The following is a 17,841-nucleotide window of genomic DNA, read 5'->3' as shown; positions in this document are numbered from 1 at the left end:
GGCTGCGAGGCGTCTCTGCGGGGAGACCCAGCCCGCTACCTGTGCCTCTTGTCCCTGTCGTCGGGGCTGCTCTTCCCCAGCAAGAGCAGATGCTGCACTTCGGCCACGTTGCCCGCGCTGGCCGCCCGGTGGATCCTGCCCAGGTCTCTGGCCCGCAGGCGGTACCCCGGCTCCGGCCCGCTGTCCCCCCGCGGGCTGGCGTCCCAGCAGCCGCAGCAGCTCCTCTTCATCATGAGACGCCTCTTCCGTGCCGCTTCGGAGTCTGCCAAGCCCCGGAGAGAGAACAGTCTCACACGACTTCCCCAGGCAGCCAGGCGCTGCTTTGGATTGTCTCCGCTCCAATGACAAGAGCCGAGCCAAGCCGAGCCAAGCCACGCTGCGAAGCCTCACGCCCAAGCGCCACTCTCCAATGCCTTGCGCCTGCGCACACAAGCGCAACAGTTTAAACCCCCCAAAAAACGGATCAAGGCTCACGCGCGGCGCTCTTTGGTCTCGGGCTTCGGTTCGAATGCCAGGCATCCCACGTCCTCCCACCTCGAGCTGCCAGGAGGGACCTCGCAGCGGAGAGCTAGGAGGAACTCCTGAGCGCCCCGGGTGTGACCCAAAATTATTAGTAGTTGATTATTCTATATGCTATATACATTTAATTCATATTAATTTTATATTTATATTAAATATATATAAAATAAATGTAATCATATATAAGGTTATATATTAGATTATATTAAAATCAATCATTTATATTATTTTATGGTTATATATTGTATAATTAAATTCTTTTAATGGTCAATTATTAATTATATTAATATATTAATTCTATTATGATTATAAGTATACTATTGTATGGTTAATATATTAATCATAATAATGATGATGATGATGATAAAGTCATTGAAAGGGTGCCTTCTCGGTGTTTCTAGACTCAGAAGACAGTTCTCCTTACTCCCTAGCCTGGGACTGCAGAATGCTGAAAGCTTCGTTCCTCAGAAAATTCGTTCTCCAACATCCCCTATGATCCACCGGGCCTCCCAGGAGGGACTCCTGAGTGCTGACCCAGTAGTTATCTCTGTAGCACCACCCGGTGTGCTCCCACCCCCAAAAAAGGTTCCACTGAATTGTTCCATAGAATTCAGAATCTGTGCTTCTTCAACCCCTGAGTGGCTGTTTTGAGTTCCATATAAAAGGTATTTTAAAATTCATTATAGGTGCCAAGTTCCCCTCCCTTCCTTAGTTTCCTCTTTTTTCATACTGAAAAGTTAGTGAAAAGCAAGGAAAGTATTCTTATCAAAAGGTAAAATGGGATCAGAGATATTCTGAGGTTAAGATGCTTGCCTCAAAGGCTGCAGACCTGGGTTTCATACCAGTACTACTTTGATCCCAGTCCCACTGAGGAAACTCAGGAGTGATTCCTGACATGCAAAAGCCCTGAATAGAGCCTAGTGCTGCCAAAATACAAACGCTGACCTGCTTTCCTCCTCAAATCCTTAATCAAATCTTTCGGTCTGTTTTTGCTTCCTCTTGTTGTTTTCTTTCTCTTCCCGATTCCAGTATAATCATCACTGACTTTGTATAAAGTTCTCATCTCCTGATTATAAAGCCTTTTATTCCATATTCAAGAGCCTACAAATTAAAAATCTAAATTTAGCATTTTCTCATGCTTCCATCTTTTCCTATCTGTAACTTTTGCATTTTCACCTGTATTGCATTTCTTATAAAGGCAAATAGAGGGGACTGGAGCCCTAGATCAAAGACATTGAGAAAGCCAAAGCAAGACCAAATACAAATGAATTTTTGGGGTGTATGTGAATTTTTTGAATTAGGATCCTCAAATATTTGCCTAACTGGGGATCGGAGTGATAGTTCAGTATAGGTTTTTTTGCCTTGCAATCTCTGGCATCCCATATAGTCCCCCAAGCCCTTCAGGAGTGATTCCTTAGTGCAAAGCAGGAGACAATATTCTAACCGAACCCCAACCCTCCAAAAAAGATGGTTTTTTGATCATTGTTTTGTTTGTTTGTTTGTTTGTTTTTGCCTCATACAATATCCTAAATAACTGGGGACTCTTGGATTTCAAAGTAGTTTGAAACTGATTTAATGGGAGAGTGCATGGACTTTGTGATCAGTTCCCATGATCTTGTTGCTTTAAGCATATCTTCATCCTTTACAGTAAATTAGGATTTTTTAGTATAGCATTTTCCTAAGCCATTCAAGAGAAATGATCAAACCTTCAGGAAAGTTTAAGAACTCTGAAATCCGTGCAAATAGCCAAGGAAATTAGGGATTGTTGCTGGCAACTAAAGTTAAATCACTTTAATGAGAGGCCTGAGACATATAGCACATTGGTATGGCATATTTCTTGCATGTGTCCAACATGGGAGGGACATGGTTTGATTCCCGGCATCCCATATGGTCCCCAGCCTGCCGGGGCAATTTCTGAGTGTAGAGCCAGGAGTGACGCCTGAGCAACACCTGGTGTGCCCCAAAAACCAATCAATCAATCAATCAGTAGAGTTTAAAATAATTTAAGGGCTGGAAGATAGCACAGTGGTAGGTTGTTTGCCTTGCAAGCGACGGATGGTTCAAATCCCAGCATCCCATACGGTCTGCGTGCCTGGCAGGAGCGATTTCTGAGGACAGAGCCAGGAGGAACCCCTGAGGGCCACCGAGTGTGAGCCAAAAATCCAAAAATAAAAAAAAAATTTTGGAGGGCAATGAAAATGTTTTAAAATATTTACATTAGGGGTCTGATCGATAGTGCAACTGTAGGGCATTTGCTTTGCATGTAGTAGACCCATGATGGACCCAGGTTCCATTCTGAACATCCAATATGGTCCTCTAAGCCTGCCAGAGCAATTTCTGAGTACAGGGCCAGTTATAAACCAAGTGCCACCAGATGAGGCCCAAAAGCCAAAAAATAAAAATGAAAATACTTTTTTTGCACAATATGAACATTAAAATATTACATCAAATTAAAAATAGATGGGGCCAGAGAGGTAGCATGAAGGTAGGGCGATTGCCTTGCATGCAAAAGGACAGTGGTTCGAATCGCAGCATACTATATGGTGCCCTGAGCCTGCCAGGAGCTATTTCTGAGCACAGAGCCAGGAGTAACCCCTGAGCGCTGCTGCTATTTCTGAGCACAGATCCCGGAGTAACCCCTAGGCGCATGGAGAGGGAGAGAAAAGAGAAAGAGTTAAGAGAAGCAATAAAAATCGGAATGAGGGCCCAGAGAAATAGCACAGCAGTGTTTGCCTTGCAAGCAGCCGATCAAGGACCTAAGGGGGTAGGTTCGAATCCCAGTGTCCCATATGGTGCCCCATGCCTGCCAGGAGCTTTTTCTGAGCAGACAGCCAGGAGTAACCCCTGAGCACCGCTGGGTGTGGCCCAAAATCCAAAAAAAAAAAAATCAGGATGAGATGATTCAAAAATCTAGATTGCAGCTTTCCAGGCAGAAGCCCCAGGTTCATTCCCGGCAGCTATGTTACCCTGAGCAGTTGAGCTTGACCCCTTAGTAATACCAGGTGTGACCCAACAACAACAAAATAGACAAAGAGAATTAACTGATAAACCTGCACCCAGGATTTATATGTGAAAGCTCCTTGAATTATTATATCAATGTCTCTTCTTCATGTTCTATTGAAAGCGTTCCTCTATCAACTTCTTCAATGAAGACCATATATGGTTCAAAGGTATTAGAAAATTGTAGGTAATTTTAATAAAATCACTTCAAGAATATAAGATGGTTGTAAAAGCAATACAGTGTGTTCTAAAATAATTTTTTCTACTGAGTGAAAGAAATATATCCATAAATCCTGTAACGTGTTGATCTTCACAAAGCTAAAAAAAAGTGTGAACAGATATTCCATTTCTAACACAAGATAAATGCAAAAGTTCACTTTGAAGGGAACTGAGCTTTTGTTTAATTTTGCTTTCCATAATACCAGAATTATTCAGTTATTTGAAATTTGAGGTTACTCAATTAAAAAAATAATGCTGCTCTGAAATGAATTTTTCTAGTTAGAGTAACAGTAAGGTTTTAAAGAGACCATACACCATGAAAATGCAGCTGCATTTTTTAAAGGCTATAATTAAAGTTTGATCATTTCTGTGTATTTGCAATTTTCTACTTAGATCTTTAAAAAAGTTTTCTATATGGTTAATATGTAACATAATTCAAATTTATTATAATGAAGTTCCACCAAGAAAAGTTGAAATGGTTTACTAACGACGAAACATTCAGGGTCATTTATAACACCATCTGGAAGCAATCCTCTACCAGGGAAGACCCTACCCTGCTCTGACATTGATCTGCTCAAAAGAGATTTCACTCAGCACTAAGAAGACTTGACAACAATGACCTGCTTACAGGACAGTGCTCTCTGCATTGCCCTTTTATTGTGAGGTGAAACTAGAGGATGCTCTTAGTGGTCCTCAAACTTATTAAACAGGGGGCCGGTTCACTGTTCCTCAGACTGTTGAAGGACCAGACTATAGTGAAAAAAACTATGAACAAATTCCTATACACACTGCATTTTTTTTTTTTGGTTTTTGGTTTTTGGGCCTGGGCCACACCTGGCGTTGCTCAGGGGTTACTCCTGGCTGTCTGCTCAGAAATAGCTCCTGGAAGGCACGGGGGACCATATGGGACACCGGGATTCGAACCAATCACCTTTGGTCCTGGATCGGCTGCTTGCAAGGGAAACGGCACTATGCTACCTCTCCGGGCCCGCATATAATTTATTTTGAAGTGAAGAAATAAACCGGAAACAAATACAATATGTGGGGTGTAGTTTGAAGACCCTGCATGAGTCTACACCATCCTGACTTCAATTTAGGATATGCAGATTCCAGGATCTTTACTACAAAAACATGATGCCATCAACAGACTGTGTGAAAAATAAGTGTACTGGCACTACAGACAATGACTTGGATTGGACAAACTAGTTTGCCTGGAGACTAGAGTTGGTCTTCTGCTAGGAAACTTCAGGGGTAGGGTCTCCTTGTATTTAGGCCAAACCTTTCCCTTTCCATTTCCCTTATATTTTGGTGGGCCTATTCAAACAAAAACTGCAACTCTAACACCGTTTTTACGGTGCTCCTTTGACTCTATTCCTTAAAAAAAACACTTAAACTTTTGACATTACCTTAAACTAATATGCATATACAAGGTAATGTAAGAAAACACTATGCCTTCAAAATTTAAAGAGTTACAAAAGTTTTATGGCTTAGATTGCTTTGTGTGCTGCTAAGAAATGTTATAATGTACTACAATCGGGGGACTTGTGCAAAAAATTAATTGTTCATGGGTTCTATTTTACTTTTCTTTATGTTCTTTGGCTGAAAGTTCAAAATTAAAGTATCAGCAAGGGTTTTCTTCTAAGAATTCTGTTTATGGGTGATTGTCCTTCCACTGTAACTTTACCTTGTCCTCTTTCTTTGCATCTTTGTTCTCACAATTAAAAATAAAAAATTCATAGTAATAATAATAATTGGGGGAGTTAGGAAACTGTCATTGAAGTACTTTCCTAGAAAAACCATGGAAGCTATTTCAAGTCCAGAAATCAACACTTCACATAGCATTAAAATTCTTTATAAAGTCAGTGTAATAGAGACGCTTAAGAACATTAACTACATAGAAAGGGCAAAAGTTAAACAAGCTCAACAAATCTAAGCATATAGCTAAAATGTGCTTAACATTTTTTTTTTTGGTGTTTGGACCATACCCGGCGGTGCTCAGGTGTTACTCCTGGCTGTCTGCTCAGAAATAGCTCCTGGCAGGCACGGGGGACCATATGGGACACCAGGATTCGAACAAACCACCTTTGGTCCTGGATCGGCTGCTTGCAAGGCAAACACCGCTGTGCTATCTCTCCGGGAGAATGTGCTTAACATTTAAACAATTCTTGCGGGGGAAGAGCCACACTCAGCAGAAATCATAGCACATTTGGCATATCATCATGAGATACATGAAGAAGGATGTAACATTTGCTATTTATTACCTTTTCACTCATTCCAAATTTTGTAACCATTCCCTTTGCTATTTTACTTGCATAATCAAAATCACTAGAAGCACCTAAAATATAAAAAGAGAACTCAATTTTATCAAATATCTTTGAATTAAGAACCACAACTGGAACTAGATCCATTTTAAAACTCCAACCTGTGGTAATATGATCGCTTCCAAATAGAAGCTCTTCTGCTACTCTTCCTTCCATACTGATGTCCATCTGTGCCAGCAACTGAGCTCTTGTCTCATTCCACCTGTCATTCTCAGGTAACAGAGATACCTGGACAAATGGAAATTAGTGCATTTCATTTATTAAAATAAATATAACTGAAATTCCATTTTAAAACATTTTTACATTAGAATTATTGTTTTATTTCCTTTATAAATCATGATTCAGAAGTTCTTGACATTCAAAAAAAAACAGTTGTCAGGTGACTGATGAGATTACAAACTATCTTTTTAGAAATTTAGAGAACAAAACCGAACATTTCATTATGACTATAAAAAAATCAGTTACTGGTGGGCCAAAGAGATAGAACAGCAGTAGGCCATTTGCTTTGCACATTGCAGATCCAGAATGGATAGTTCGAATCCCAGCAACCCATATAGTTGGCTGAACTTGCCAGGATCAATTTCTGAGCTCAGAGCCCCTGAACATCGCTGGGTGTGAACCAACCCATCCCAAATTCAGGTATTGGGGCATGAGAGATAATATAGCAGGTAGGAAGCATTTGCCTTGCAGGCGGATCAACCCATACACTGTGACATCGCATACAGTTCTCCCAAGCAATGTTGGGAGTAATTCTTGAATGCAGAGCCAGGAGTAACACAAGTACCTCATAAAAAACAAACAGAAAAAGAAGACTGAGGTACACAAGACTGAAATCACAACATGAGCATATACCACACTGATTTTGAAGTTTACAGTGAAAGTATATATCTGTACTTCAATATAAGGTTTTCCCTTTATCCTACCATACCCATCTCCCTAATCTTTTCTATTAACCTCTAACTGGTCTTACATATCAGAATTCACTTAGGATTCAAGACACAATAGAGATGGGGATCAGGAGGACCAGTCCATGCTAGGAAGCTTGCCACAAGTAGTGGAGCAGTGCAGGAAGGGTAGAGAAGGACCACTGCAAAAATGGTTATTGGAACTGATCATGCTGGAATTGAACAGAGATAAAATGATAGGCATAGTACTCATTCATTAACAATAATTCAAATCCCAGTGTCTAAAATGGAAAAGAGAGATGGAGAGGGAGAAAGGGAGGAAGAGGAGAGGGAGAGCTAGCGGGAGAAGGCATGAAGGAAACTGGGACACTGGTGATGGGAAATGTTCACTGTTCATTTTAAGACTAAAACACAATTAAGAACAACTATTTTGTGTTTAAAGAGAAAAAAAATAACAGAATTCACATATGCTAAAGTCATGTGTTTATTTACTCCATATACTACATATAAAATCATACCATGCTTGTCTGTCTCTGTATGGGTAATTTCTCTAAATATATTATGCATCGGTTCATTTATGATGCTGTAAATTGCAGAATTTCAACTATACGTTATTATTAGTCCATAAAGTATGCATTCTCTGTCAGTGTCTGAAAACTTCGGTCACTTCCCAGTTCCTGATGAATAGAATCAATGCTATAATCAACCTAGAAGTGCTTTTATTTCTTCAAATTAGTGTTTTTGTGTTTTTTTGGTAAAAATGAACAGAAGACAGATTGTAAGAAACTTTTTTTTACATTTCTGGCATGGGAATTTTAATAATATTGATTTCCTGCACTGCTGAATATATATAGTAAGGTATATATATATATATATATATATATATATATATATATATATATAGAGAGAGAGAGAGAGAGAGAGAGAGAGAGAGAGAGAGAGAGAGAGAGAGAGAGAGAGAGTGAAAGAGAGGTTGGTTTTGTGTGTGTGTGTGTACCTGAGTTGGCTTTGTGCAAGCAAAAACCTTTACCTGATGCTCTATTTCTCCCATCCATATATATATTGTTTATATCCAAAGAACAAAGGCCTCATCATAGAATGTGGGATTAGATTGATAGTCAACCAAGTATTTGTGATCCAATATACTCCCCAAATCTAGGGACTACAAAGATATTCACATAGTGATCACAAGATAAAATGGAGCTTTTGTCTTGCAAAAAAAGCTTTGGTGAATGGCAATTCACACCTGAAAAATTAGAATCACTAATAACTACACTATCATAGAAATTCAACATAGTGGCCTCACTGCTTCATCATATGAGTCAGTGTTTGATGCTACCACAGTTATGTACGGAACTCTTAAATTGGAAGAAGTAATTATATTTAGAAAAAATATTTCAATTTTAAGGATAGTATTTAACTGAAAATGACTATATATTCTAACAATATGCTGAAAATATGAATTTTGTTTTGCTATGGATATCTTCAGGGTCTACTCCTGGCTCTGTGCTCAGGGTCACTCCTGGAAGGACTCAGCAGACCATATGGAGAGTACTGGATCAAAGCCAAGTGGGTTTCTTACAAGGCAAGCACCCCAGTCACTGTACTAGTGCTATGCTCCAACAGTGTAAGTTTTAACTAGTTAGAATGGTTTTAAAATGAAATTAGGGAATCAGGAATCGGGCTCACTAAGAAAGTGTCTGACTTCTTTGTGTGAAACCCTAGTCTCCATACCTAGGATCCACAAAATAAAACAAAAATGAAAACAAAATGAAAGAAATCTTTTTGGGGTGAATCATGCCCCATTGGTGCTCAAGATTTTTCCTGGTTCTGTGCTCAGGTATCACTTATGGCAGATCTCAGGGAAATATATGGAATGCCAGATATTTAATCAGGATTAACTGCAAGCATAGCAAACACCCTATCCTATCTATTATCGCTTTGTCTCCTCAAAATATCATGATAAAAAAACCCCACACCTGGCAGTGCTAGAGGTTACTCATGGCTCTGCACCAGAAATCCCTCCTGGCAGGCTCTGGGAACCATATGCAATGCCAGGGATGAAATACGAGTTCATCCCAGGTCAGCAAGGCCAACATCCTATCAGCAAGGCTAATACTCAGGCTTCCGTGATGAACTTTTAAAAACCTTACCCTAAACGTAATTTTACTTTTGCTATATTACATTAGTAGGGACATAAAATAATATAAAACCAAAAATGTAAGTTTAAAAAAAGATTTCACCAGGGTATGAAAGATAGCATGGAGGTAATGCATGCCTTGCATGCAGAAGGTTGATGGTTCAAATCTCGGCATCACATATGGTCCCCTGAGCCTGCCAGGAAAGATCTCTGAGTGTAGAGCCAGGAGTCACCCCTGAGCGCTGCTGGGTGTGACCCAAAAACAAACAAATTTTTTTTCACCTACCTGCAAGTGGGTATTTTCATATTCATCAAGTCTTTATTGATTTTCCTCTGGTGCCATAACTAGTGCAGGTAGCAAACATATATATGTATACCACTTAGAATGCTGACATAAAAGCAACAGCACAATTAAAACAGAGAATGACATCGTATTGGGTTTTATTTATGCTCCTTCTGTAAGAACTATTCAGCTGTATTCCTAAATGGGGTCAGAGACAGCTCAATACTTTAAAGCACTTAGCCATTACACTCTGCCCTGCACCTGTAAGGATGAAGATTCTTGCCCAAAGTCCATGAAGACAAGCCCAAACCCTAGTAAAGTGTACTTTTCCATTCCTAGCTGTACTTTTCTACTCCTAGCTCCATTAACCCCTGGGCCCTGAATAAGGTTATTGCCTGTGTCGAGGACTGCATAAGTACTGTGCAACTGTTTGTATTAAGTCAACAATATCAAGCAGTACCTGAGGAAGATCCCTCAGTATAAATCAAAAATCGGGGGAGTGTGAAGCCTAAGAAGGATAAGCTTGGGGGGGAAAAGAGTATGACAAACTACTTTTGTTATATGCTTTTGCTATGCATGTTAAAAGCAGAACCTGTCCTTGCTGTTTTAAAGATTAATGCCCCATAAACCCTCCCGGGATTGCAATCCCTGTTGAGTGTATACAAGATGCCTTTAATGAGAGGAGGTGTTGACCACCATAAGACCTTCAACAAGATGAGTGGCCCAACATTATGACCCAACACATTGGAAAGCTTGTGTACCAGATGCTATAAATTCTCCTACTCCTGCTTTGCTGTTTGCATTCCTGCTGAATTTGGAATCTTTGCGGTGGTAAGCTTCCATGGACCCTACTATATGGGGTGCATCTGGGATGTCAATAAGCCCCTCAGTAAAAACCCCGAAATTCTAAGGATGCAGGTTTATCTTGAAAAGGAGCCTGGCCAGGTCCTAGGGAGAATTTGTTTCCTAGGATGAACCATATTTCAATCCCCTGGCACCTCATACAGTCCCCCAATGCCAGGAGCAATATCTGAGCGCATAGTTAGGAAACCCCTGAGCATCATTGGATGTGGCAAAAAACCAAAACTAAATTTTTATGAATTTTATGATACTCTAACTAAGTGAATTTAAATAGTGGCCACAGCCATTTTAGTATTTTGTCAAAATTATGACTGTCTTCATCTTGGTCTATATAGAATGATGAAAACCAGAAGTAAAAAAGGCTGTAAATTAATACTATTGTAGTATCAATAAGAACCCGGTTATTTGGTGTTGCTGAAACAGCTTGAACTTTGGAAGCTTAAATGCATTCAACTCAGTAGTTGTGATGTCAGGGACTGAATACGGTAGTGTATCTGCTTAAAGGTAAAGAAAATGCCAAGAATAGTTAAAATAGTATACATTTTTTTAAAATAGTATACATTTTACATCATATATAATAGGTGACATTAAAGATACTTATAGGTCAAATGTTACATGGGAAATAATTTTAATGTTATGTAAACAGGCCAAAAATACAAATTTATAATTTATAGTTTAAATCAGATAATTTTCCTTCAAAATCTCCACATATTCTCGTGATGTTTTCCAAAGTAGATCCTGAGTTTGATTCGAGGCTTCAATAGATCCTGGAGGAGATCTATAGGATCCTGATTCTAATGGAGCAGCAGCTAAAAAGAGAAAGAATTATATTCTTTACCTAAAATATTTTGTAGCCAACTTAGTTTGAAATAAAAGAGTGGCTAAAGGCACACATAGCACAGCAGGTAGGGTGTTTGCCTTGCATGCAACGGACTTGGATTCAATCTCCCACATCCCTTTCTATATGATCCCCTGAGACCCACCAGGTCTCTTGAGTATCCCCTGTGCATCACTGGGTGTAGCCTCAAAACAATCATAAAGAGCAAACAAATAAATTGTACTTTGATCAATGTTAAGAAAAAGGTCTATATCTTACTATCGTAGAAAATACAGTCTTATACTAGAAATAATTGGCCCCTGACAAACACTGGAATTATCAGATTAAGGTGGCACTCAACAATTATCCACAATAAAATTTTAAAAACAGGTAGACAATTCCATACTGTGTCTATCTATCGAGACAGATATTAAACAGTAATGGACTCGAAGGAAAGTACATCTTACACATAATCAACCCAGGTTTGATCCCCAGCACCCTAGATGGTCCCCTAAGTACTGCCAGGAGTAAGTGCTGGGCACACCCAGGTATACTCTCAAATACCCTACCCCCCAAAAATGTATATCTACACAAAACAGAAACCAAAGGATCACATGAAAGAAAATTACCAAATTTATGTCAGTTTTACTGCTTTAGGGAGGAGATGGTATGTAAGCTGATCCCCTAACGTCAAGAAAAGAATACACCAGAGAACAGGAAAGCATAGGCAAAGAGCTGGAGGTAGAGAGATTCACTGTGGCATTACCAATAGTCAATTCTGGTGAGATGCTGGAGCAAAGGGGCAGAGTAGAGAAAGTTATGAGACAAGGTTATGTATTTTGGAAAGAATCAAACTGATTTGGGGTATGTGTATTTTTATGCCACACTAAGCTGTGCTTAGGGCTTATTCTTGGGCCGTGGTTCTTGGTCACTCCAAATGGGCTCAGAGGATCATAAGGCATGGCAAAGACTGAGCCCGGGAAAGCTGGGAGCAAGGCAAGTGCTTTTCCCACTGTACTATTGCTAGTGTCCCTGATTTGGATCTTTTTTAGTACATACTAAAGATTCTAAAATTTTTAGTGAGGGCAAAATTAAACCAAAGACAATGTTAAGGACAGGAATTTAAGTGTCACTTCTAAAGTGATAGCTATAAACTATTAGAATTTAAGTACTACTACTAGATGAGTCTAGTTTGGTTTTTTGTTTAAGTAGTTTTTTAAGATTCACTTGGCCTTATCAGAAAGATAAGCTGATAAGTATGCAATGGAAGGGCAGTCCAGTGATAGAAGTAAAGAAATAGCTAGAAACAAAAAGATACACAGGCATTTTGAGATTTTTTTAAGATATGGAACTTGTGCAGGAATAAGAATATTCTATATTATGAATATTTTTGCTTTTACATATTTTCTTACTAACTATTTAAATAGCTCTCTAGCATCCAACTAATACAAGAGATGCCATTTACAATTTACTTTATTTTAGAAATCAATATCTAGAACAACATACCTTCTTCCAGTACTCTATTGATATTTTTTTCCAAGTCTTGCTGCATCTGAAATAAACCACATGTTTATCATGGTTATAATGATGAAGATGATTTAAAATGTGGTCTTTGGTCTGAAATAATAGCAGTAAAACACATAGGGAGTTTGCCTCGTACATGGTTGATCTGGGTTCAATCCCCAGCATCCCATGTGGTTCCCTGAGCATTGCAAGGAGTAATCCCTGAGCTGATCCGTGAATGAGAGCCAGGAGTAAGCCTTGATCTTTCTAGGTATGGCCACAGAAACAAAACACAAACAAGTAATAATTAAGGAGCAGTAAAATAAACAGTAACCCTTTGACAACTGAGGTTTCCTAGCAAGGTAATGTGGGAGGAAGGAGACAGAGAGAAGAACTGAAGGACTATGGAGAAAAAATGAGAATACTATGGTGGTAGATAACATTGTTTCTCCAAAACTGAAACATCAACACCACGACAAGTCATTGCTCCTCAATTTTCTTTTTTAATCGGATTTTCTCTTTTAGGGTTGGGACACCAGATGTCTCTGGAGCAGTCCCTGGATGTGCATAAACCACTCCCAGTGACACTTCATTCAAGGGGTGAGGGTCTGGTACCCTGGCCTGGTGATATTGTGCTGTTTATGCTAGCAGTACCTGGGGGTCATGTGGCACTGGGCATCAAACTCAGAGTCTAATCATACACACCAGGTGCTCCAGGTTTCTGATTCTTTTTATTTTTTATCAGTTTGGTCTTTGGTTTCTGGTTTGGGACCACACTCAACAATGCTCAAGGCTTACTCCTAGATCTGCAGTCAGAAATAACTCCTCAGGCTCTGGGAACCATATGAGATGCCAGGATAGAACACAGCTTGGCCAGGATAGAACCCGGCTTGGCCATGTTCAAGGAAGACACCCTCTCCATGTGCTATCTCTCTTTGTATTCTTTGTTTTACAAATATATATCTAGAACAATATACCTTTGAAATCTTGGATCCATCCTTTGTATTCTTGGATCACACTTGCCTTTTGTTCCAGCCCTTGGACTCTCTCTGGAACCCAGAATTGTTTTTGTTTTTCGGTGGGGCCACAACCAGTTGACTCTGAGCTCATTGATCACTGCTGATGGTGCTCAAGAAACTACATGCAATGTTGATGATGGAAATGGCCCGCAGAAAGCAAAGCATTTACCTTCATCTCTTTACTATCTCTCTGATCTCTTTTCTTTAATTTTTGCTTAGTGTATATAAGTTAATTTAACATTGAGAATTCCAGCTAATTGAAAATAAATTTTCTTTAAAGTAAAAACAGTGTTTAAATGAAGTAATGAATTAATATAAAAGTTTTCTATCTGAAAATTGAGGCCGAAGGCTAAGACAATGAGAACTAACCTGGAACAAGAGAGTCTCCATGCTGCCATCTCGAGGCCGTGGGTGGGCAGAAGGAAACAGGATGTTTTCTCTTGGAGCCAGATTTCTGGGCAGCTTTGCACTGTTAGTGAGATTTCCCATATAAGGAGGCTCCAGAACTGGCCTAGCAGTCAGGCTACTCAGCACAGTTCCGCTTTGCTGTTTCTCCACCAGTTTAGTGCTGATGATCTCGGCAAGCCTCTCATTATCTCTGTGAAGACTGCAAAAAGCAAACACTCAGGCTTCCTTGTTCCTTAAATGATTCCTAAAGTGACCTCTAATTTTTAATTGGCCAAAGTTGAAAGCCCTTTTAGAAGTGTTTTCATGCTGTCAGTGTATTGAAAGATGTGTATAACACACACTGTGTGGGTCCTGAAGGTACATGTTCCTATGAGGATTTCTAATCTACAAGTAATGCTAAGTATGGAAGTTATTAACTAAGTATGTTAACATGTAATACTTGCAGCCTTCTGTATTGAACCCATTTATAGAATCCCTGACAATACTATTTGACAACATGCTCAGAAAATCAGTTAATTTTCTTAAAAGATTCCTCAAGGGGCCCGGAGAAATAGCACAGCGGCGTTTGCCTTGCAAGCAGCCAATCCAGGACCAAAGGTGGTTGGTTCTAATCCCGGTGTCCCATATGGTATCCTGTGCCTGCCAGGATCTATTTCTGAGCAGACAGCCAGGAGTAAACCCTGAGCAATGCCGAGTGAGGCCCAAAAACCAAAAAAAAAAAAAAAAGATTCCTCAAGGACTAAATTTTTAGACATTTGCTTTTACACACACACACACACACACACACACACACACAAAATCCACTGAATATTTCACCATGCTCATTTAAGGAAATAACCTATGGGAGAGAATGCAATAGGAGTGGTATCAGATCTGGCAGTCAAATAAATACACAATATGCATAAGCCTTTAGGGGTTGTGATAGAAAAACTGTAGGGTCAAACTGGACTGTTATTAGTATGTCTCTAAATTAAAGTTTTGTACAAAGAATTCTATAAATTAGAAACTTAGAATCTCATGTTACAGTGCATTTAGAAAACTGGACCTTTAGAAATGATAGGAAATCAAAGTTTTCCAACTGGGGTTTAAAATTATATGCATAATAGTCGTTCTGTGTGTTCTATACATTTAGAAACATTGCTTTGTCTCTGAGCACCTTCAGTATTATTGATGCTTTATGGCATTGTGTTGGTTTGAATCATTACAGGCAAGAAGCTTTCTTCTCTGGGTGGAGATGACTCCTCATGAAGACAGGATTTCTTTTTTTTTTTTTTTTTTTTTGTTTTGGTGGCCACACCCATTTGACGCTCAGGGGTTACTCCTGGCTATGCGCTCAGAAATCACCCCTGGCTTGGGGGACCATATGGGACACCGGGGGATCGAACCACGGTCCATCCGCTTGCAAGGCAGACACCTAACCTGTAGCGCCACCTTCCCGGCCCCAAGACAGGATTTCTTAACAGTGAGCTAGGGCAATAAAAAATTGGGGAAGGTGATGCCTTCCATAATCTTTTTCTTAAGGCTTGCTCTATCTATGCGTGGGTGTTTATTGTTCCAAATGAATTTCAGGAGGGTTTGGTCCATTTCTTTGAAGAATGTCAAGGGTAAAAGAATGTGCACCACCTGTGGGAGGCATTTCTTTTTGATCCAGTGTAGAAAAGTCAACAACCCTCAAAGCCTGTCTCTCTAGACAACTGGATGGTAGGGCCCTAGATTGTTCTCTCCACCCCAGCAGCCATTTAAGTTGCAGGATTGAAGAAGACAAAGGAACCACCTTGTTCTCTGTGGTAGAGAGTCACAGAGCAAATGAGAAGGAATCCCCTGCAGATTTGCTGACTCACTCAACTCCCAAGACCAGGACAGAATGCAGATCATTTGGATGCTTGCTCCTGCTGACTGTGGGGACAGCAAGACAACTAGCAAGAATGAACACCCAATTTGCTTGTGTACTATACTTAGACTCTTACCCAAACTGGATGGAGGGTTTGTGGGTCAAACTGTCATCACAGGGATCACCCCCTAAACTTTAATTTATGTGATTCGATTGGGGTTTTGACTATGCTCCACACAATCTCCTGTTACAGAGGTGTAAGTGTTAGGAAAAAAAGTGGGTACCAACTGACATAGCTCTCAAGGACTACAGGATGATGTTTTTTCTTTTCTAGCATCCCATTAACCTCCATTAACTTGCCTTAATGAGATACTTGCCTCTTCCCAAAACATACTATTCATACCAGGAAAATTCAATTGCTCATAATTCCTGTGAAGGTATTTTCCTTCATCCACGCCTTGCACTGTCATTTCTTCTGACCATAAGAACTTATGCTTCTTCACCTAAAAAACTAATACTCGCTCTGCGAATTTATATTAATTCTATCAACTTTGGGGCCACACTTGATCCTACTAAAGGCTTGCTCCTGACTCCAGTGCTCAGGGATCACCATTGATGATGCGAGGGGATTTATATGCAATACCAAGGATTGAACCCGGGTTAGCCACGGGCAAGGCCTCATCTACCATCCTATCTTTCTATCCCAACTTTTCAATGATGTCATGAATTCAATACATTGATGCTGGCCCTGTAGCTAGTGTAAGTTAAGACATATTTAAGTGTTGTCACTGGTGATATGTACAGAAGATATCATGCTCAAGTAACTATATAATTAACAGCAAAAAATAGCAGGAGCAGGAGAACACAGCAGGTAGGGAATTTGCCTTGCACAAGGCTATTCTGGGTTCGATCCCTGACATCCCACAGAATTCCAATCTCTGCCAGGATTAACCACTGAGCACACTGAGTTTAACCTAAATACCATCTCCACAAAATAATGACAAGAATAGGGCTCTTATTTGGCTTCTGGCACATCCTAACATTGAAAATAGCAAATATCTAAAAGAAGAATATTAACTAGCTCCTGAAATACAGGGCTTCTGTCTTAAGATGTTTCCAGACTCCAACATTATGAATAACAGTATCTCAAACACACTTGCTACTCAATGTTTAGACAAGTCCATGGATTAGAGTTCCTGCAGAGAGCCTTCTTAAAATTCTTCCTTAGGCTGGGTGAGCTGAAGGGCCTGGGGATGGGCAGCGACAGTATTGGGGAGACCTCCAGTCCTCTCCGCGGCTGCCCTTCAGCCCAACCCAGGCCTCGAAGCAGTTGCACACCTCTTGGTCTCCCGCCACCTCTTTGGCCAGTGACTTTGCCTCTTCCAATTCAGACCCCAACAGCCCTAACTGTCCGGGCCCTCGAAGTGCAATCCTGCCTGGCCCAAGGCCCAGCGCCCACTGATCGCCTGCAGATGGAACGGTTCAAAGGCACCAAGTACTCCATCCTTGTCCTACAAAGAAATGCTCTCCCGGGAGAAAAATGGTTTCTCGACCTAAATGCCCACAATCGTTTGGCAAGATTTTTTGGCTGCAACGCCAAGGCCCGTGTCTTGCTCTATTTGCAGTTTGAGAACCAAGAAGTAAATTGGGGAACCTCCGCACAGAATTTTAAAAAAGTTGTTCGTAAATGAAAAAAATAGCACCTTTGGGACTGTTAACTGTTACAGGAAAGATTTTTCTGTAAATTAATTTTGGATATGAAATAGATCACCCTAAAATGCCATACATTCCTATACTTATCCACTATGTTGGATTGGTGGTGAAGGGAAGAATTAATAAGGGAAAAGTTCAGGCCAAAGTGCTCATATTTAGACGATACTGCAAAACATCACCATTGTATGTGAGCAGCTTGAAATTAATAGTGTGAATATTGTGGATAAGTTCTTAAAATATCTAGTCTTTCTAGATATTTAGGTAATGTTGAGTGTAGCTAAAACTAGTATCATGTTTGTATA

General features: G+C 40.1%; 1 protein-coding gene across 1 annotated transcript in view; it reads right to left on the bottom strand.

Annotated features, from left to right (window-relative positions):
* LOC126014226 (ankyrin repeat domain-containing protein 26-like) overlaps positions 1–16,515 on the bottom strand; it is a 55,045-nt gene extending 38,530 nt beyond the window's left edge. Inside the window, exons 1-7 of the mRNA XM_049777545.1 lie at positions 16,437–16,515; positions 15,837–15,891; positions 13,957–14,194; positions 6,161–6,287; positions 6,000–6,073; positions 294–420; positions 40–262 (exon numbers count right to left, since the gene is read on the bottom strand). Coding sequence (XP_049633502.1) covers positions 40–262; positions 294–420; positions 6,000–6,073; positions 6,161–6,287; positions 13,957–14,194; positions 15,837–15,891; positions 16,437–16,515 — 923 coding nt within the window. The remainder of the gene's footprint in view (positions 1–39; positions 263–293; positions 421–5,999; positions 6,074–6,160; positions 6,288–13,956; positions 14,195–15,836; positions 15,892–16,436) is intronic.
* Positions 16,516–17,841: the final 1,326 nt, after the last annotated feature.

This window comes from Suncus etruscus, chromosome 7, assembly GCF_024139225.1.
Source record: "Suncus etruscus isolate mSunEtr1 chromosome 7, mSunEtr1.pri.cur, whole genome shotgun sequence".
Classification (NCBI taxonomy): Eukaryota; Metazoa; Chordata; class Mammalia; order Eulipotyphla; family Soricidae; genus Suncus; species Suncus etruscus.
This window is presented reverse-complemented; position numbering and strand designations above follow the sequence as displayed.